The 22572-nt window shown below is 35.0% G+C and overlaps 1 protein-coding gene across 3 annotated transcripts in view; it reads left to right on the top strand.

Annotated features, from left to right (window-relative positions):
• Nucleotides 1–22572, top strand: part of LOC111502730 (protein TRC8 homolog) — a 54366-nt gene that overhangs the window by 20919 nt on the left and 10875 nt on the right. Inside the window, exons 1-3 of one of the 3 annotated variants that reach the window (XM_074173324.1) lie at nucleotides 4935–5080; nucleotides 15868–16080; nucleotides 16328–16546. In XM_074173324.1, coding sequence (XP_074029425.1) covers nucleotides 5065–5080; nucleotides 15868–16080; nucleotides 16328–16546 — 448 coding nt within the window. In that variant the 5' untranslated portion in view covers nucleotides 4935–5064. Of the gene's footprint in view, nucleotides 1–4934; nucleotides 5081–15867; nucleotides 16081–16327; nucleotides 16547–22572 lie in introns of those variants that run through there. The other 2 variants (XM_074173325.1, XR_012465049.1) reach the window with 2 other exon arrangements.

The following is a 22572-nucleotide window of genomic DNA, read 5'->3' as shown; positions in this document are numbered from 1 at the left end:
TTATAAACTTCACGTCAGTAATTTTTTTATCTTTATTAAATTTCACCAATAATTATAAAAAAAGATACACGGAAAGTGCATGTTTTACTAACATTGTATACATACTTTGGCTCTTGGTGGGAGCAAACGGCATAAAAAGCTGTGGAATTAGACAAAAAAAGAAGACAGTTTGGAAAAAAACAGTGACAGAAATTGTAATCTTCCTCACTCCTGTATTTTCAGATGAGGATATCTTTGTCACTGATAATTGCACATCTTTTTAGGGCATTTTCCGAAATTGGTACAACACGTAAATACAACACATTTCAAAATAGTGCAATATATTGTATAATTGTGAATCATGAAGCAACACTACTTGAAGAGACTATGTCTAAGTCCATATACGGCATGGAGAAAAAAGTAAACTACTGGAACAATTGCGATAGTTAAGTAAAATGTTGAAAGAAGATGTATTTTTCTGTTGTATCACAAAGTTATTGACACATAAGTTTTTAACTCATTCAAGTAAACAGACGCGTGATATTACATTGATATCTTTCAAAATGAAAGATGATGGTTCTGAATCTATTAAAAGTTACGATGCAGCAAAAATAGAAAAACTCTGAGCTGAATCTTTCTGGAAAAAATAATTTTTTTCCTCAAATATAATAGTTTAATATTCATATGAATTAAATTTGATGTAGAATTGTTGGAAGATTCATAAAATGTCATCATTATATATCAATGTACTGAATATCCGTAAACTTGTTTATGTAGCATCTCTTGACTAGAGCATCTTTTGACTGTCACCAATTTTAAATCCATCTGTGATTATATATTAAATAAATACCAATAATAAAGCAAAAGTAGTGCAATAGTACTGGAAGATTAGTATGATTCCTACAATTTCTAATGCGAATGATTTTATTCCATGGACTATGAAAATCCAGTCATCTGCGAATGTCCCCAACGTGCTTTTCCTGTGTGATACTGGCTCCATTTCGCAGAGAGTAGAGATAGCCACGAAAATGAAGTAATTAAAACTATAAAGGCCAGGTTAATTGTTTTCCCTACCATCACGTAAATTAAAACAAACCAATTATGGTTCGCCTTTGTCGCAATCTCTCGTCCTTTTTCGTGGCCGTTACGTCTTTGTCGCACTCGGTGACCTGATAGTTCGGTAAGAGTAATTTACGACTCCAGAAAATTGTTCGTGAAAGAGATTTCACTGATGAGATTATTTTATTTGAATGAGGATTCTCATTGAATGTTAGGTTTTCGGTCATAACTGTGAATGTTAACATTTTCTATTCTAGAGAAAGTAATTGACCACAGGATAAAACTACGAATAGTAAGATCGAAATATTTGGATGAATGGTCAAACGTGGTAAAAACATTCATCAAAAGGAGACAAAATGAATAGTCAATATCGAATAATAGTTATTTATTTATAAAAGGGAAAAAATATTAGATTTTAGCTCGAGGTTGTGTTGTTGACAAACAACCGAGAGCTAAAATCTAATATTTTTCACGTATATAATACACAATTTTATTCTGTAACGGGAAAAATGACGATTTAATGTTGTAAAAAGCATATTATTGCAATATATCAAATTCAGAAAAGTATCTATGTGAAATTTGAATTTTTAAACAGGTAGGCTGTTGTACTTATAGCGTTGCTAGAAAACCAATCAATAGAAAATCAAATATGAATTTAATTCTGTGATTTGATTTAAAAATTGCGAACTTAGTGGTCAATAGTTGTTTTGAAAAATGTCTAATTCCGAGTTTTCTCTGACTCCACCGGAGTTAGTAGAAGCAGCGAAAGTAGCGTCACAAAAATTATTGCCAGCTAAATTGCGTAAAATTTATGAAACCGTGTATTCAATATTCATGGAATGGAAGATGAAAAAGACATGCACTTTTTTCCCGGAAACGGTGTTATTGGCTTTTTCAGAACTGGCACAACAACAAAAGCCATCAACAGTATGGTATGTTTGGTTTAATTTGACTCTAAGTATTATTTTCATGTATATGTACAATGCTATTTGACCTGTCCTATAACTTTGTAAGTTCTACAGGATGAATAAAGTGATTTTATTTGATTTTATTTGGTCGAATTATTCAATGATTAAAAGTATGTTACAATCCAATAATAATGTAGATATTTCAAAATATTTCAAACTAATTACATTTCTGAAACAAAATGGGAAAGGTTACACGCCCAAGAAAGCTGCGATATTTATGAGTACACATATTAGTGACTTTTTAAATAATGCTCCTAATGAAGGTTATTTATTGGCCAACGTTACTGTTGTATTTGGGATTGCAGGAGCTTGTCGAATTTGTGAAATCAGCCAGGTAACATTAGATGATATTGAAGATTCGGGAACGTTTTTAATTGTGAAACTCAAGCAAACAACAGGAGATTTGTAGTTACTGAAGAATATATTAAATTTTACCGAATGTACATAGCCCTTCGTCAGTAGTAAACGATCGCGCCTGTTTTATGCATGTCGCAATGGAAAATGTATCAATCAGGTTGTGGGTAGCAATCAGTTTTATGAGGTACCTGAAGCAGTGGCTAATTTTCTTCAACTTGAAAATGCCAATTCATATACAGGTCATTCATTTTGAAGATCGTCTGCTATACTTTTAGTTAAATCTCGTGGAGACTTGATGACACTAAAGAAATATGGTGGTTGGAAGTCATCAACGGTCGCTGAAGGGTATATTGATGAATCGGTACCACACAGGACAGAAACACCTAATAAAGTGTTTAGAACGTTTGGCAGTGCTGAAATAACACCCACACCCGATTTGCGACCAGGTACATCAACGGTAGTTGTGTCCATGTCAGAAAAAAATATAATTTCAACACAAGAAAATTCGACTGTTGTACCGAATAGTTCAAGGAACATATCATTCATGCAATGCACATTTAATAATTGTACTTTTGATATAAAGGAAATGTAACGCGGACTGCGATTCCAAGGATTGCATTTACCGGATACCCTGCGAGTGTGGAGAATCATACATCGGTGAAACTAAGAGGCCATTGAAAGTTCGCATTGCTAAGCACAAGAAACACACACAGCGAGGAGAAACCAGCAAATCCGGAATAGCAGAGCATGTTTGGACTCATCAACATAATATCAAATGGGCTCAAGCTGAAATCATCCACAAAGAAGAACACTGGTTTAGGAGAAAATTCAAGGAAGCCGCGTATATGTTGTCCAACAACGCATTTAGTCAAGCTAGCCTAGAGATACGTAACATATGGAAACCTCTTATCAAGCGAAAAACGACCAACTCCCGCCAAACGGTCATCTCCCGCTGAAACCAATGAAGCGGAAAGAGGAAAGAGGGGATAGGTGAAAGGTGAAAGCACCCAAATGACCTATAAATTGTCAGATCTCGGAGGAATAAGTCTAGTTATCACCTGAAGACGATTGTGGATACTAACAATCGAAACGTTGTGACGTAACTTGGTTTGGAATCTTTTAATTTTTATTTTTCATTTTTGTTAATAATATTTTTTTTTTATTTTCAGCTTTCAATAATATTTCAATTTTTTATTTTCAGGTTGTAGCTTGTATGTTATTTCCTTGTAATTTCAGTTTTTTGTTTCAATAAAATTGTTATTTTCGGTTTTTATTTTTATTTTTTTCAGGGATTTCAAATCAATTTATATTATATTAGACAATGCAAGTCCGAACTGATGAAATACACCACGAAACATTGTCAACCACCTTCAAACAAATATGTCAATGCCCTTTGATGCTTACTGTCATTACTTGAAGTTAGATAGACTAGGATTATGGCATATTAACGTTTTTTTTTGGAAAGAATATAACATCAAATCGAATATTAATTCTGCAAAAATAGAATGCTCAGGTATCGAAACAGAGCTGGGCTCTGAAATATGCTTCTAATTCGAATAAACACGCATATATATTGAAATCTGAACCCAATAATTAAATTTAGTTCGATGAGGATATTCAAATTGCAAAAGTAATAAAACAAAAAGCTAACAGAAACGGAGTTATTTTTACTAGAGTTGACAACGATTGCACGGTTATTGCGATAGATGAAAACTAATAAGTAGACAAAACTCTAGATTTCCTTAATTCAAGCCCCTTCAATTTCCTGAGAGATGATCATAAAAGAGATGAAGGAAACACTAAGTTCAATACAGATGGAAGTGATAAACGTAGGATAGTGATCATGAATCCACAACTACCCAAATTCTATTCATTCCTTTATTGAATTACATTATATTAATTTTTCGACTATACCTGTGAGATATCATTGGTAACGGCCTAATACATGAAAATCTCAGAAATTCTCATAGAATTCGAACCTAAACTAATTTCAAGTCACGATTTATTATAAATAAAACGTATCAATTGGTGAATAATATTGAGAGCATAAATCTTCCTGAACACATTAAATTAATATTGTTTAATGTGCAAAATTCACTTCACAGTATCCAAATGAAACAATTGAGCTGGTTGAGTGTCTCTTAGACAGAACCCATGTTATTGGACATTCTTGATACACTCACTATTTGTCTTTTTTGAAAGTATTTCCAAATTGATGAAAAGTTTTATTCATGCAGCGAAAGGCTTAATGTAATGGGAAACCCTCTGAATCCCTTGTTGGCTGAAATTCTCAAAGATAACCTAATCTAGAGAATGAAATTCATAATAATTAATTGATTAGAAGTTTCTTATAGTAGTTAAGATATGTCGATTATTTTTACTAGTACAGGTAGGTATTTGTGAAAGTTTGTTGAATTTGTCAATTTTATTCACGGTTAAATTGAATTCACCACTGGAATGTAGATGCATATGGACAATAATATTTTCAAATTGATTGCTTTCTTCCTCCTTTTGGAAGATTTGGAAGATGTTATTACCGTACTGTCATATATGACATGGATGAGTTCAACTCATTCCGTGACACAAGGTCGTTATTATGAACCAACTTAGTGTTTTTTCTTATGAAGTTATCCGTATTTGCTATTGAAGAGCCGATAAGGCAGGAGTCTTACGATGAAACGTCGGATGTCCATCAGTACGGATGACCAGTGCTCCATGTAAGTGATATTTTACTCCTTTCACCAATTATATTGTGTAGGAATCCTGTGAATGATATCTAATTCAATTCCACTACGAATGTTTAGAATACAAAGGAATAGAGAAAAGTGTTTTTCGTATAATTCAGCGTTCATTTGAAAGTATTCGTTTAGAAAGTATTTTGCGTGTAATTCAATGTTTATAGGAGTATAGCTGTTTCGAAAGAGCTTTTTCTTCCAGTTTGTGTCTGAAAGTTACTTCTTTGCATGATCTACACATCTTTGTAAAGAGTTATTTTTTGAAATTGATTGATTTCTTTCTATTTTGGAAAATTCCTATTTTTTTGTTTGGTATCAAGATGGAAAAGTAGAAAGCCAAAACCTCTCTTTCCCCAATATAGATATTATCGATTGCATTCTTTTGAAAAAACTGTGAAAACAAGACATGAACTAGGTCAATTCAACTTCAAGAAACGATAGTAAGTGTCAGAGATCATTTTCTGAAAAAAAATTGCCGTGGCTTACAAAACACATTATAATACAAACAAATTCATTGAAAAATAACGACAAAACTTCAGTGCGCATAGACCAGGAGTATATAAATTTATGGTTCTTGTCCAAAATTTTATATTAGCCAAACGGGAAAAACTTATTCTTGAAGCATAAAAGAACACAGGAGTAGTTTCTTGAATGTGAAGATCAATTCCACATCACAAAATATCTTTTGTCAGAGTGGCATAATTTCAATAACGACTTTGACGTGTTAAATTTTAAAGAGGAAGGTTTCAAACTCAATCCTTTGGAATGCTTGGAAATCTATAAATTTATCAATTCGGATCATTTACCGAATAAATACTGTTCTTTAATATTGAAATTGAAAATTAGTTGATACACTCAGGTAATTTGATTTTTTTATTGAATATCTATCTGAAGGATTTTGTTAAATTAGTTTCCTAATTTTCAAATTATTAATTAGTTTAAACGTAGACTAAGCTTGAGTTATTGATCATCAATTAGGTAGAATGTCATAGTATTATAATTGTTAATTTGTTTAATGCTAAGTTATGTGGCTCTGGTTTCGACTTGAATCATCTTCGTTTTCAGCGTAAGTAAAGGTGTTAGTGTTTTTTACTTACAAATGCTAATTTGTGAGAAAAACAAATTATTGACACCTGTTAAATATATAAATTGATAACATATTCATAGCTAGGTGTAACTCGTTCCTATATATTCACCGAAAAAGTTCAGAAGAAACATATGTGAAATAACGATGTTCGATAAATCTGTATGACTAAGTTGAGATGCTTGAATTGATATGAGGTAAAAAAAAATATTGACGAAGTGTAATACCAATACTATACGAAGGAAGGACTAAAACCGTCAGTCATTAGCGACAATGCGGTACTAAAAGCAAATTTAAAGTTGGAAAATTGAAAATTCTTGTTGTGTAACCAAAAACAATCAATTCTTAACCTATTGACAATATCATGGAAATTTTCATCATGTTATTTTATTAGTCAATAAATTACTTCAGTGTCAAACTAGTCGGTGAAGAATGTTTCGAAAATAGTTTTTTCACAGTTTTGGTGTGTAGGAAGAGTGGGTGATCTTAACAAATTAAGGACATATTTCAATTTAATCATAAAAATCGATTCATTGGCGCAGTGTTGTTCGGTAGTTTGGGAAGTTATCAACAAAACCTACCAAGAATACTCGGCTAATAACCAAAATGGTCGATAAAGTTAATACCGAAAAAAAATAAATGAATAAATTTTCACTTCATTCATTGATGATTGTAATCAACCTCGTCACCTTCCATGGTTCCCCCGTTACAAATAGAAGTCAACATTCACCGATTTAACAAGTTTCGTCAACGTTCCGATCAATTGTTTCGAGATTTCGGGGGAGTCCCGTTATTTCCGGATGAGTTGGTTTAAATTTGGAATCATAGGTTGTTAGCGAGAGACATGCATTAAGGGTATTATGCAGCATACAAGGTTTAAATGAAAAGGCGGGCCTGAGATACGGGCGTCAAAAGGGCGATAAGGCCAATAATTGAACGTTTGCAACCCTCACTTAGGGGACGATCATGTTTAGATCGCACATTTAGATCAATTTTGTTTGTTGTAGCCTTAACAATTGATGCATTATAATCCTCGCTTTATACTTTTGACTGACATAGAGATAAGAATTATTCTGCTTTGTTATTCAATAACGAGAAATTATTTTTGGATTTGTTCTCGCACAATGACGGTAATGATTGAAATGGAGTGAGACAACATTTCTACGAGTTCACACAAAAATATAGCGATTTGGAATCACACGAGAAAACGGTATCCTTAGTTTCAAGTAGATATGTCCGCCAAAAAAAAAAAGTTTTTTTTTTTTTGGCGGATCAACATGAAGACATATGGGGTTGAAGAGTACTTACAGTAGTCAGTGCATTGATTAAATCGCCCTGGCCTCTCGACATCTATGCCACCTAAGCAGATTCATATGAGACTTCATATTTAAAATGAGGGAGAAAAATAGAATCCCGAAACATACTTTCAGTAGCAGAATCCAAAAAACATTTTTTTGTGAGAATATTTTCTCCTTTCTCTATAATAATTCGTGAATTGACGTGGTCCCTCTGAACAATTTCATATGTATATGATCAAGTAACTGGTGTATATACAATAAAGATCCCAGAATTCTCCCCAGACCGGTACTCCAGCGTCTACTCGTAACAGTGCTGAAATCATGTCATTCTCAACAAATTGTGTCCTATTAATGTCAGACCAATGATCAAAATTGCCTGGTGGCCGAAGGCTATACAGAAAACGGTTCAGTCGATTCTCTCTGATGGCTTACATACAGTCAGGCGTTTGACCATCTGTGGTGTCTGTCATCAGTACCCCAAAGTCAGCGGCCAAGGATATCATTCTAGATCTACCTCCTTTCCTTGTTTTTCCATAGAGAGAGGCTAGATAGACTGGTCGGTAGCCAGGCGGTTCGACGTGGTTGCTTTGTTCACTCACTCGAATTGACTGCCGTGTTGGTCGGTGGTTCAAGCCCTAGTCTGAACGATCGATTTCCACTTGATTTCGTTCAATCCGTGTTAGGAATCACACGTTTAACGGTAAGACCTCGTTAATCCTCAGCTCGCATAAGTTTCGACTTCTGAGGGTTGTCGTTCATAGGAGTGCGACAGCTGGTTAACGGAAAAAATATTTTTCCAAACAGACTTGTGCGCATCGCCAATTGCACAAATCAATCTAACGAAGAGTACAATAGACTGCCGATTACCACTGTGAGTCACAACATTCTGGGAATGACCTCTGACATTATGTCTCCAACTGTCAACTACGAACTACCTACACTACAGTACGTTTCCTGAGTAGAAAAGACTGGATCCTCCAGGAGAAGAAAATATTAAGAGCAGATAGTTTTAGTTCACAGATGGATTAAAAACAACTTCAGGTTCTAGTGCAGACCCACACACATATCAATCCGCCTAGGGACCTATTCGACTGTATTTCAAGCAAAAATGATATTGAATTGTTTGCGGAGAGATTGGCAGGATCCAACCTCATACAAAAGTCAATAAAAATATCCTCGGACAATCAAGTAGCGTTGGAAGTTCTTGGCTCCTACCGAGCAATTTCTAAATTGGTAGTAAATTGCCAAAAAAAAATCTCCTCAATAGAAAGACTCAACAATTTGTTTCTGGTCTGGATTGCTGAGTATACTGGCCGGGAAGACAATGAGCCTGCTAACTCTCTTGCAAAGGAGGGTGCTGCAAGCAGCAGGTCCTGCCAAACAAACATGGAACACCTGGATGGCAAGAAGGTTTATGGACTTCTGATAAAATATTCCAGGATTGGCTCACTTCAAGGCATTCATTTAACCTTCGAAGCTTGAAACGAAGCAGTTGTTGGACTACAGTAGGGATGAAATACGATGTCTAACAGGCCTTCTCACAGGTCGCCGTCTTCTGAGTCATCATATGCAGAGACTCGTACTGTCGGAAGACACTGTGTGTCGTCTCTGTTTGAAAAATTATGAAACACCATAGCACATACTTTGTGCCTGTCCCGCTGGTACCGAATCAGGTTTTCAGAGTTTACATAGCCCCATTCTCACCATTTAACCTCACCATATAAACTATTCGACAGCTGAAGAAGCTATTGTCTAGCGAAACACGTGTTGCCTTTTAATCGAACTGTTTAGTGAATATCTAGAACTAGATAAGAAATAAACCAGTTTATCGATAAGCCAACCTTGTATTGGCTCATCAGGTGAGCTGATTGTTGATTGTTCCAGAAAAAGTACAGGTGATTCATTTTCTGGTATTAGATATACTTTTTGATTTGAACTCATTGGGGTATTTTTGCAAACTGAGGAGAAAAGATATTAGACAATGCCCCTAGTTATGGAACCACCGTTCCCACGATTTGCTGTTCTCATTGAAACCTGATCTGCTGCCAGTGCTTTTCCAATAAATTCTTATCTAGACTTGCGGAGCGATACATATCCTTTCAACTTTTATTTTTTTCATTATGATTGTAACTCTTGCTAGAGAAAGTAGTCTCTCATTGTACTTTTATAAAATGAATACTTTTTTAAAAAAGACTATTTTCCGTTCTGAGTATTTAACTCCCTTCTCAATTTTTTTTTCTATTAGTAAGGTAATTATTAAAGACATTGAATCGATACCTATATCTGGTATACCTATATCTGGCATTTGATATTTTAATGTCTAATCTGAATAATCAGTTATCGATATCATGCTATAACAGCTACTATATATTTTTTTCTCACTCATGACATAGCCTTGTCGTGCATATGTTAATTCTGTTTGTTTAAATCTGTATTTTGGTAATCCGCTGTCGCCCCCATACGAACGACAACTCTCAGAAGTTGAGAAACTTGTTCGAGCTAAGGACACACGAGGTCTTACCTTTTAACGTGTAATGGAACAATGCATATATGATAATAATAATAATAATAAAAATGAATATGTATGATTGATGACTTGTTTACTTTATGGTAATTCATGATCACTTAAATGAAATGAATAAAAACACTTTTGTCTAAATACCACTGGTAAAGAATATTACTGGAGCTTTTTCCCAACACCAAATCGTTATTTTTAACACCTCGACACGTGTTTCGATCACCAAGTGATCATATTCAAGAGAAAGATTAAACAGTTTAATCTTCCTCTAATATTCATTACTACACCAAAGGTTCCAAACAGTGCATCATAAGTACCACTGGTAAATTTTATTTCTACGACCGGTTTCAGGTTTGGGAAATTTTACCTCTTTCATATACTACATTGTGTTTCAATCTTGTGAATGATATCTGATTCAAACAAAATACAAAAAGTGTTTTTGTGTAATCCAATGTTCATATAAAAGTAGTTGTTTCAAAAGTATTTTTTCTTTCGTGTTATTCAATTTTGATATGAGAGTAATTTCATAAACTACATTTCACGATTTGATCTCCACAAACTTATGGCCTCATCCAGGTTCAGACTGTTGACAGCTACGAGACTATCATCAGCAAACAAATTAATGAACTCATAGTCTTGAACAAAATTGATATCATTCAAATAAGGAATGCATAAGGAATGTCCTAGGACAATACCCTGGAGATCGCCGGTGGTTATATTTTTTTACTGGAGATTACATCATTCACGTTGGTTATTTGAGAACGTCCTTTCAGGTATGTATGTATACTGGGTGTCCCACATTTTATGTGACAGGCAATATCTGGTTTTTTGAAGGAGATACACAAAAATGTTTCATACAAAAGTTTTAGGAGTTCATGAGAGCTATATTTTGATATAATTTTTAAATATACAGGGTGTTTGGTGTAGGTGCTACAGACCAAAATTCCATTTTTTAAAATAGAACGCCCTGTATATCATTACATATTCAGATGCTACGTTAAATTCTGATATCATTTCATGTTTGGTTTTTGAAATTCGGTTACGGCGTTGTTGAGTTATTGCTTAAAATGTAAAGTCTTGAGAAAGACCATTATTTTTAAAAATATCTCATACAATTATTCTCTCTGCATCAGATCACATGAAAATTAGTCAAAATTTTGGGTGTTCGAAGTAATGGTTTCAATTTTGAGTTGTGGAAATCAGTCAGGAATCATTTTGAATATGAAACAATTGCGAAATTGAAAGAGGTGTATTCGAAAACAAATCTTTAATTAATAACAATGTAAATAATATAACTTGATAAATCATTTCATAAGAATGGTAGGTACCTAGAAATAAGTCATAAAAATTGTTAAATATTATGCAGGCTTCGAAACGTCGAATCACTTCTCTCGTACAAGTCGCTCTTATAATATCAGGCGTAATATCACTGCACGCTAGTCGAATTTTCATTGAACTGAACATGTAATGATATACAGGGCGTTCTATTTTAAAAAACAGAATTCTGGTCTGTAGCACCTACACCAAACACCCTGTATATTTAAAAATTATATCAAAATATAGCTCTCATGAACTCCTAAAACTTTTGTATGAAACATTTTTGTGTATCTCCTTCAACAAACCAGATATTGCCTGTCACATAAAATGTGGGACACCCGGTATAGTAAGGAGGGTGAGTGTATACCCACAGCACTTTGGTCACATATAACCCATTGTACATCCTCTCAAGGAGTTGTCCTCCTAGGTCATCGTCCATCCTTTCCAGGAAGGTGGACAGGTCACTAGGAAACATTTTCTTTATATCGACAGGTGTAGGCCAAGACTCGCCGAACACACACTCTCTTTGGCAACCTTGAGGTATCTCACGGCGGCCTCCGCGAAGGTTTTGGAAGGTGTAGCGCCATTACTATCGAAGCGCAGCTTCTACAATCTTCCTGGTGTTCCCTAGTGGAGGTGTTGAAGTGAGGGCACTTTCCTGCAGGAACAGCCCGTTCCTTGCCTTTATTCAAGGCGGATATCTTGGCGCCCGCCGCAGGAAGTGCCCTTGCTGTTGAAGGTGGAGTGGGGGAGGAGGAGGGTGCACTACTAGTTGCTGCCACTCCTGCCTCTTTCGCACTCTTCCTCCTTTTGGTCTCGGTGACGCAAATGCGCCGCCTTTGTATCACATCACGAGGTGATCTGCTATGTCCAGCCTCATTCCAAGCGGTAGATTGGGGTGGACATTTCTGTTCATCCCCAGCCACCGCCATAGATTGAGGTGAACACTTCTGTCCAGCCACGGGATTGGTTTTTGTTGTGTCTGAGCCCCGCATTACCAGAGGAAGGCTGATTACAGTGAGGTTTCGCCTGGTTCCCCAAGGGGATCGTTCATAACCGCATATCACCCTGCGGCCATTCAGCTGTCGGCACGATTCCTTACACCTTAGCTTGGGTAGTCTGGACCACGGTGGCATGTTTTGCAAAGGCTTTTGGGGAGTTTCAGTTCCCCCCACCCTACTTATTTCTGCCACTGACCAGGAGTCTGGCGATTCCGTCTGTAGGCCACATATTGGCTTCCCGAACAGGGTCAACAGGATATCAATATCAATTGTTTCGAAAGCTACTTTAGAGTCCAAGAACACTGTAACTATAAATTTATTTCCGTTTATCAAAGTCTTCCACTTTGTTATGACAGTTGCAAAGCAGTCACAAGAATGAGTTGATCTATAATGTGATTGATAGTTTATTAGTAAATTATTATCATTAATATATTTGCTAAACTTTTCATGAACTTTAGTAACTATCCTCTAATATTTATCTGTTTTTTATTTGGAATTATTTCGTATAAGATCCCTGTTAGTAACTATCCCCTACATTTTTCCTTTAATATTTATCTGTTTTTTATTTATAAGTGTTACGTACAAGACCAACAAAGGGCTGTTGTCGCTATTCATAGAACTCATTTCACTTTTCGATTTCCAAGCTTTCAAAGGCATACAGAAACCTGTTTTCATGTTCCGGTCTCTACAATTTCAAACATTTCTCATTTATTCTGTGGTCGTTCTGTAAGGCATTTTGAGCGACACTAGATTTATCCGGTCTATGAAACCGAATATGCGAAACATGTTCCTTGAAGCGAGTTAATACAGTCTGCTTGGTTTGACCAACATATTTCCTCTTGTCTTTTGGACTGCCCAACACTTGTTGCAGTGTACGTGCAGTTTTGAAAGCCACTCTTACATTCAATTTTTTTAATGTTCGGACCAACCCATTAACTCATTTCACACTTTCCACGATTTCCAAGCTTTCGAAGGCATCCAGAAACCTGTTTTCATGTACCGGTCTCTACAATTTTAAACATTTCTCATTTATTCTGTAGTCGTTCTGTAAGGCATTTTGAACGACACTTGATTTATCCGGTCTATGAAACCGAATATGCGAAACATGTTCCTTGAAGCGAGCTAATATAGTCCGTTTGGTTTGACCAACATATTTCCTCTTGTCTTTCGGACTGCCCAACACTTGTTGAAGTGTTCGTGCAGTTTTGAAAGATACTTTTACATTTAATTTTTTAAATGTTCGGACCAACCCATTAATGTATTTGGGTTCATATAGAAGCACTACGAATTTTCAATCTTCTTCTTTCCGAAAGGTCGAGGTATTAAGAAGATACTCCCTAAATTTTTTGTTTTCTAATTAATTAACTAATGAAAAAATGAAAAAATAATAATCCCTTGAGGAATCTAGCTTGGTTAGCAAAACGCGCGTCGAAAGACAGTAATCCTTGTTCTGGTGTTGGGAAAGTGTTTTCAATAGATTCATTTTACCCCAGTAAAATTCAGTACGAACTGAAAAAATTTAGAATCGACCCGAAAATTCAACGTACTCAATATCATCTTTCAAAAAGCAAAAAAAGGCGTATCTTCCAGAAGCAAGCAGCTAGAGCCTAATCTTATTGTTTATGTGACTATTATTACTCTTTCGTACTGTTTTTATCTCACAATGCCGAGTGTTCATATTTTATATGTATTATAATAAAAACCTTCTTTCTTTCTGATATTAAAAATGAAATCAGCAGCTTCCTCCCAGAAAAAATTTGATTTAATTTTTTTTAAAATTTAATATTTCATTTCGAAATATTTTTTTTCAATTGTACAAGTTTTATAATTGATACTTCCGAAATACAAGTCATGAAATTATAAAACAACTACAAAAATTAATTGGCGCTCTGAGGCGACTTCATTGTCGCCCCGGAGCGCCATTGTCGTGTAACTAAGTGACACGATAGTCGTGTCTTTTAGTGACACGAGTATCGTGTCTTTGACCAAGGCATAATAATGACCAGATTCAACGCCAGAACCACAGTGAACAATGACTGCATGAAGATTATAATAGTGGTCTGCTAGATTAAAATGTTCATCCATTTCGAACCTTCGTAAGAGTTTGGTGCTTCCGTCAGAGGTTGAATTATTATGAATTATGAATTATTCAACGTTGCAATGCAATGCTGCTTCGGTCCTTGGAACTATTCCTCCTTCACGTAATTTTGATGAGATCATGCATTGCCCTAATTTCAGTACGGAACTGAAACCTCTTCGAAACAAGTCGAGATACGTGCATATTCATCAGAATTCTCTCAAGGTTGATTTGCAAGTGATTGATCCACCTTCTTCTTTTTCAGTGCGGTCAATGGACTTAGGTTATTCTTGCCCCCCAAGTATGATTCGCAGTCCTCGTGGTTCTGATTCTCTTTCAGTTGAAGAGCTTCATGAAACAAGAGCCGACCTCTACGAAACCCTCCATCACTTGGAGGGTTCCGTAGAGGTCGATTGCAGGTTAAGAAATGGTTTTTATGCAGATTCTGTGAAACATGTTCTTCCTTAAGAATCAGTAGAGACTTGTCCCGAAAATTTTGAGAAGAAAATTGGACACTTGCTACATAAATAGCATTTTACAAGTGTTGTTCATAACAAAGAATTTCAAGAACGAGATTTTAATGATGAACGAGAACGAGAATGTTTCCTACTTATTCACCAAACTCAAACACCTGTTCATGCAACTGCAATTTCATAAGAATGTATCATCTTTTCCTTCAACCGATTTCCTGGAGTCTTTGAAGTCTACTAGATACTCGTTAGGACAACAAGAGGATTGTTTCGAATTCTTGGGGTTCTTGTTGAATACTCTTCGTGAGCAAAACAATAGCAGAATAAATACTCCTGATCGCTCTGGATTGAATGATTCCGTACAGTCTATCTCGTCTTGTGTTTGTATATCTTTTGCGGAAAAAATCCTCACTTGTTTACTTTGTAGTAAATGTTCAAGAGGTAGCAAAAATTTATGTGAATTTCTGAAACTTCAACTAGCATTTCCTAATATGACTAATAACCAGTCCTTGCATAGCTTTTTATGAAATCATCTGAAAATGGAACTTTTAACAGGTGATGATCAACTATATTGCCAAACATGCGCCAAACTAACTGACTGTTATAAGAAAACAAGTATAGCTGAGGCACCAGTCAATCTAATTATAATACTGATGATTTTCAAACATGACTCAATAAATTTATTATTTACTATATGTTTAATTGTGCGTGGTGGAGGGGAAGTGACAGTCTAACGCGCCTTGTTCTCGTATCAAGCGACTTCAACACACTGTGTACCGGATATTGCTTTGCTAAGTCTATTTAAGTTACTAATCTCTAGCGTATTAGAACTCAAATTTTTCTTAATTTCAGAATTCAGTATAGTGACAATACTGAGCTATTACATTTTCAATGTTGGTATTTATGACTTTCTCTTCACCTTATTACTACATAATCCATATTCAATAAGTCTAATATTGAAGTCGTTGATACATCACTAAGACCAATATATTTTATCATTACAGATAAAATGTCATTTCTTGGAAAAGTTGATACCTTAGGACCCATGCTGTTGAGAGCACTGATGTTGTTTTTCATTGACCAAATTTTCAAAATTCAAGTGAATTACCCAGAGCTCAAAAATGATGTTGGTCAGATCATGACACACAACATATACGAACCTCTTTGGTATAGGATGCTCCTTGTATACCTATTTAGGTTGGAGATACTTGCCATAGGTCAGTATAATTTTCATATTTTCATTTCATAAGTTTGTCGGAAAAGTGTACGTTTCTCAAACATATAGATTCGTAACGTATTAGACTATTAGTGGATACGGGATTTTAGAGATAAGAAATTCGTAGGATTCGTTTCATATTTTCGCTTAAAATATGCCATGAAATATACATTCAGTGGATCTAATCACATCAAAATTCATTTAAAATCATGAACAATTTGATAACTCACTTTTTACTTTTTTTTCAGTGTGCCTAGCAACAGGATTTATGTTGACCACAAGCTCCAAACATTTGATCAGTGCTTACGCGGTTTTGAGTGTCGGCGTCCTTTTTAGTTGGATTTTTGAGATCGTTAATCCAAAGCCGAATATTGGATGTTGCAAAAATGAAACTATTCACCTGCTGCATAATATCCTTGCTCTCAACTTCGAGAAATTATTTACACAAAAGTTATATATTTCTTGGTGTAAGTATACCTACATGCAGCAGGCTCTGAAACCAATTTTAATCATGAACGTGTACTCCACACCAAAGAACCTCATTTTGGGAAAACTGCTTCGTTTAACTTTCCTCATACCATTGGGCTTAGCTTTTTCGACAGAGACATTTTTACTGAATCACGCTCCAATTTTGGTGACCCTGCTTCATTTACCACTGGTGAATTATGTTGTATATCTTGTTCCTGGAACTCGAAAATTTATAGTAGATTGCTCCAGAACTAGAATGCTGAGATCCAAATTTCCAAGATTGGAAATTTCTCATGTATTGAGAACTTTTTGGGTCTTACGAATTCTTGTTGCACTTTTCTTCTTCTCTGGTCAGTGGAATAGAAAAGATGGAATTTCAAAGTTCTCTAGACTTTTGAAATATTCATCTGTGGTAGGATGCGAAACTTTTGTAGCTATTCTGGGCACGGCTAGCATAGTTTCCTATATCTGTCAGTTCATTGGAATACTTCTGAAGTGGATTTTATTCAGTGATAGAAAATGCCACATAAATTTTGAATCTGTCTCATTTATGATGTTCTTCTCTTTAGCCCTTCAGAATGATTTAACCCACCTGGAACCCGAGTTAAGATTTGTGATGATATGCAGAAATATGTGGATCCTCTTTATATCTCTTCTTCATTTCATACATCAGTTAGTGAATCCCTTATTAGTGAATGTGGTTACTTCTCAGAATCTATCTCTTAAAAAACATTCAAAAATCTTATTGGTGAGCGGAGTTGTGATAACAGTGAGTTTTTTGATCATGTATTTCATTTTCAAAACTGTAGAAAATAATATATTTCTCTTCGGGACTTTTATGCTTTGCATCGAAGTTATTATGAAGTTTTGTGTGTCTGTAGTTATATATACTCTCAATATGATTTATATTAGAAAGCAAACTTTTTGGGAAAACTTTGACAGTTACACGTACTTTGTAAGAGCTTTTGGAAATATTTTTGAAATTTTTGTTGGAATATCACTTTTATTTAATGGACTTTGGTCGCTCTTCTTTGAATTTTTCAACGTAATTAGGGCTATCAAGTTAGGTTTCTACATATATCTCAATATATGGTGTAAAGCTAGAGTAGGCTGGTTCGATTTCATAAATCGTCGAAGGATGATCCAATCAATAAAAGGCATGTTAGAAGCTTCTAATCAGCAGTTGGATCAATTGGGTGATGTTTGTGCCATATGTTATCATGAGATGCAACATGCTAGAGTAACTGAATGCGGGCACTTTTTTCATGGAGTTTGTCTAAGAAAATGGCTGGATGTTGATAACCGGTGTCCACTTTGCCAAAAGTTCTTATAAAATATTACTTTTTGTAGTATTGTCCCAGTGAACTGTGGTGTCGCAATAATACACCTCACTATTTTTGACAATTAGGCTAGGTTAGACTATGACCTGTTCGTATATCTATGTTGTAACTTGAAGCGGTTTTTTATTCTTGAAATATTATCATACAAGTTGTTAATTGTGCGTTGTTACAATATTTCTCGACGAGCTAACTACGTCTTGTTAGTCACAAACAGTCTACCATAATATTTTTCGGAAACAATAGTTGACTTAAGTTTGTTAGCGATTTTTATAAAGCCGCAAATAAATGCAACCAAGGACTGATTGTATAACTAGTTGTTTATTGTGAGACTAACTACACAACCTCCGTAATTATGATTATTTATTGCACAGCACATTAAATACATTCACAAAATTCTGACAACTACGACCAACCACTACAAGTGCAAAATACTGTCGATATGCCTATTCATTTTATGCCGTTTACTCTTCTTGATTGATTACTTCGCAAAATGCAACATGTGCTACTGGTTGCCTAAAGATCAGTAGTAGAACAATTATAATTTGAAAAAATTATACATCTCACGTCACAACATTAACCTATCTGTTTATTTAACAACTTTACCAGAACGAGTCATCTGTATATTTGCATAGTTCGAACCTATCGGAGCATATACAGGGTGAGTCAACAAGATTCCCTCGGTCGATTGCTATCAGAGGAAAAAATTTTCCTCACTGTTCAATTTTTTGCAGTCAAATCGATAAATACTACCTATTGAAATTATTTTTTTGAATACTGGGTGATCCAGTCGAGCGTGGCCAACCAAAGCTATTCCAGGAAAACCTATTTTGCAGACAATATTTTTTCAATTCACCACCCGCATGTCTACAACAATAAGTGCATTTTTTAGAAATAGTTAGGTTAGGTTAGGTTAGGTTAGGTTAGGTTAGGTTAGGTTAGGTTAGGTTAGGTTGATAATTTCTGGAATCTCAACTTTCGGAAACAATATGTAGGGTGCTCGGTAAAACCAGCCAAGTTTCATTCATTTTCAAATAGACATAATTCAACATTTTCAAATGGAACACCCTGTATTTTGTCATTTGTATGAAATGTTTAAACATTCCACTACATTTCTTATCGGAGGTATACTATACCAAAAATTTTTTTTTTACAAATTATACCAAATTTTAGTAATTGTTGTTACCACAAAAAATGTATTTTCTTACGTTCACTTACTCGAATTTGTTTTTCAAATATTTAAACTAATCGCTAGTACATTGGCATTTTTCATGCCATTTAGTGATAGTTATCAGTAGAAATGCGTAAAAAGCTAAAGAATATTTATACTGATTTTTTCTTTAAAATTTAGTTATCCATGACTAACATCAAAAAAGGAATTTCGGAACACCATGTGTTGAAATTTCTTTCGCCTAAAGATTGAACCATTGGGGGGAAAGAGAACCTTTGGGGGAAAGAGAAGTTTCCCGAAGGAAGACAACCAGATGGAAGGGCATTTCAGGCTCTAAAAATAGGATTTGAAAGAACTGGTAATGTGAATCACGAGAAGTTCGAATGTATTTGCCCTGTAACAAATGAAGAGAATACATTTCACATCGCTCTTCACCTTGTTGAAAATTCCCTTGTGAAAACCAGGCAATTAGGATTTTCTCAAATCAGCGTGTCTCAAATGATACGAGCAAGCAAATTTTACATGCAATTGATGCAAGAATTAAAAGGAAGATATTTTGAAAACCGTGTTCAATTTTACCGATGGGGCTTAGAAAAGATCAGGAAAATTATTTTTTCGATTTTGTGTTATTTTCTGATGAAGCAACTTTCCATGAAAATGGAACTGTGAATCGGCATTACATGCATTATTATGCAACCGAAAATCTCCATTTTGTTCGTTGCCTGAACCATCAAAGTGTTTGGTCAATAAATGTTTGGGGTAGAATTCTCGGAAAAAGAGTTATCGGCCCACATTTTTTAGATGGGAATCTCACTGGAAGAAAATATGTAAGATTTCTTTGGCATGAGTTTTCGAATTCATTGGACGGGGTTCCAACTGGAACAAGATTTAGAATGTGGCTACAACAAGATGGTGCACCAACACATTTTGAAACTGAGGTACGGGAATACCTCAACGATCATTTCAATTAAAATGGATAGGTTGGGGTGGGCCTTTGACTTGGCCACCCAGATCACCTGACCTGTCCAAAATGGATTTTTCATGAGGGTATATCATATGGATTGTCTACCAAACTCCTCTAACATCTATAGAAGACATGAAACGAAGAATCACTAGATCTTTCAGGGAAATCCCAGAGGATATGCTGGAACGTGTGGAGAATTCGTTTAAAAAACGACTGATTTTATGTGATGCAGAAAATAGTCGCCATTTTGAACATCTTTTGGACTCCTCTATTCACTAAAAAATTTAGGCGTTATAGTTCATAATGAAAACAATTTGAATAAGTGAACGTAAATAAATGAATTTTTTGTGGTTACAACAAATAATGAAACTGGTATACCTAATATTGAATTATGTCTGTTTGAAAATGAATGAAACTTGACGGGTTTTATCAAGCACCCTATATATTGTTTCGGAAAGTTGAGATTCCCGAAATTATCATAGTGATGTTGATTAACTATATGCCTAAAAAAATTCATTTATTGCTGTAGACATGCGGGTGGTAAATTAAAAAATTATTGTTTGCAAAATAGGTTTTTCTGGAGTAACTTGGCAATGCCGCCATAGAAATTCAAAAAACAAAAATTCCTTACAGAGCTCAAACAATATGGAATCGAATGACGTATTCATATACTGGGTGTTTCATTAAAAAAAATATAACTTTGGTTGGCCTCGCTCGGCTGAATCACCTAGTATGGAAGAAAATGATTTGTTAGGATAGTATTTATTGACATGACTGCGAAATTCGAAAAATTGTTCTTCCTGGTAGCAATGGACCAAGAGAATCTTGTTGACTCACCCTGTAGACGCCTTGCTTTGGTTATCTTGAATTATATGGCTGCTATCCCTGGAAGTATTACAAAGAAGATTTCTCAAACTAATAATATCACAAAGTCAACGTTTTTCAACTGAGGGTTTATATAATGAGTGTGGAACCTTAGATGTGCCACAAATGTTTTTTCTCAGTACAAACGTGAAATACCACTTCAGTTCAAACTGAGGAAAAACTCGTCACATACTCTACACGTCACTGCGAAAAATTAACATAATACTGAAAAAGTCAATCACACGAAGAGCTCACTCCTTTATAGGCATAAAAATTTATAATATCATACCAGAGGAAATAAAACATATTATATCTCGATCATTATTTAAAAAAATTAAAATATTTTTATTTACAGCCGGGAATTAACTCAAAATTCAGTAGAATAAACACTATTAACAAAAAACAAGTAACTGAAAAAAATCATTGTGGTATTATTGACATCCAACAAGATTCTCATCAAGATAATTACTAAAGTTGGCCACATTTATATTGCTGTGCTCACTGATAGAATGTTAGGCCGCATCTGTTCAAGAAGATTCCGTTAATTGTATATCAATTTTGTTCACAGTGCTGTCTCTATTATGCAGTGCATTTCTTCAATGTCCCCCATCCTTTTATTATTTGAACAGGTCAACTCAAAAAATTTAAATTTGGGATAATGAAATTAATGCCGAAATACTTTATTTTCAAGTGAGATTGACAGATGAAACTTTTAAGATGGCAACTGGGCGCCCTCTGAAAAAAAAATTAAATAAAAAGGGGGGTGACACATCATTTTGAAGCTCCTGACTGATACTTCACAACCCTAGAATATAAAGCCAATATCTTCACTTAATACAACATGGGGGAACATTTAATAATTTCCTGAAGACAAACACATGATTACCGGTATTTCTAGAAATATTCTTTTTTAACTGCCATATGGCAATTCCAACAACCCGATAAGGTTTGTTGAGTTATTGAGTTATTTTTTTGTTTATAAAAAATGTCAGTACGACAATGAACATCATTGTTTAGTTAGAATATTCCCATTTGGTTTTCGGTGTTACTAGTAGAACAATCTCTAAAATGGTCAATTCTCGTCCATTGGAATAAAGCATTGAAGCGATTTTTATTTACGGTACGACGCTTAACTTTCACCTGACCGAAAGGATTTTCAATGAAAGATTTCCGAATCGTCCTATATGTAGAAAATATTTGAGGGAACTTGTATACAAATTCACAACTACCGGTAGTGTACATTATAAAAAGTCCCCAGGTCATCCGTCCATTCCGGAAGAACGGCAAGTGCAAATAATTGGTGAGATGTCTCCTTCTACTGTGTGGAGACTTTTGAAGAGAAATAGGTATGTATCATTCATACCAAATTAAAATCAATTAACTGAAGATGACACTGATCGTAGAACAGAATTCTGCAAAATCATGACGGAAACCATTGCAAGGCATGCTACCTATCTCCACAATATTTGTTTTTGTGACGAGTGTTCACAGACAAAATAGCCGTCATTGGAGTGACACCAACCGTTACGTTTAACGGAAAACATATACCCAATATCCAGAAAACAATAACGTTTGGACAGGAATATTGGGAAACCATATTGTAGGACCTTTATTTATTGATCAAAATTTTATAGGGGAACTAACTGTATTTGAATATGCTGGAAAAAATTGTTGACCCTTTCATCAATG

The sequence above is a fragment of the Leptinotarsa decemlineata genome, unplaced genomic scaffold (genome assembly GCF_025532065.1).
Source record: "Leptinotarsa decemlineata unplaced genomic scaffold, Ldec_3_MD MMD2_tig00000218_RagTag_RagTag, whole genome shotgun sequence".
Classification (NCBI taxonomy): Eukaryota; Metazoa; Arthropoda; class Insecta; order Coleoptera; family Chrysomelidae; genus Leptinotarsa; species Leptinotarsa decemlineata.
Note: the sequence above shows the minus strand (reverse complement) of the source record. Positions and strands in the feature narration are given on the sequence as shown.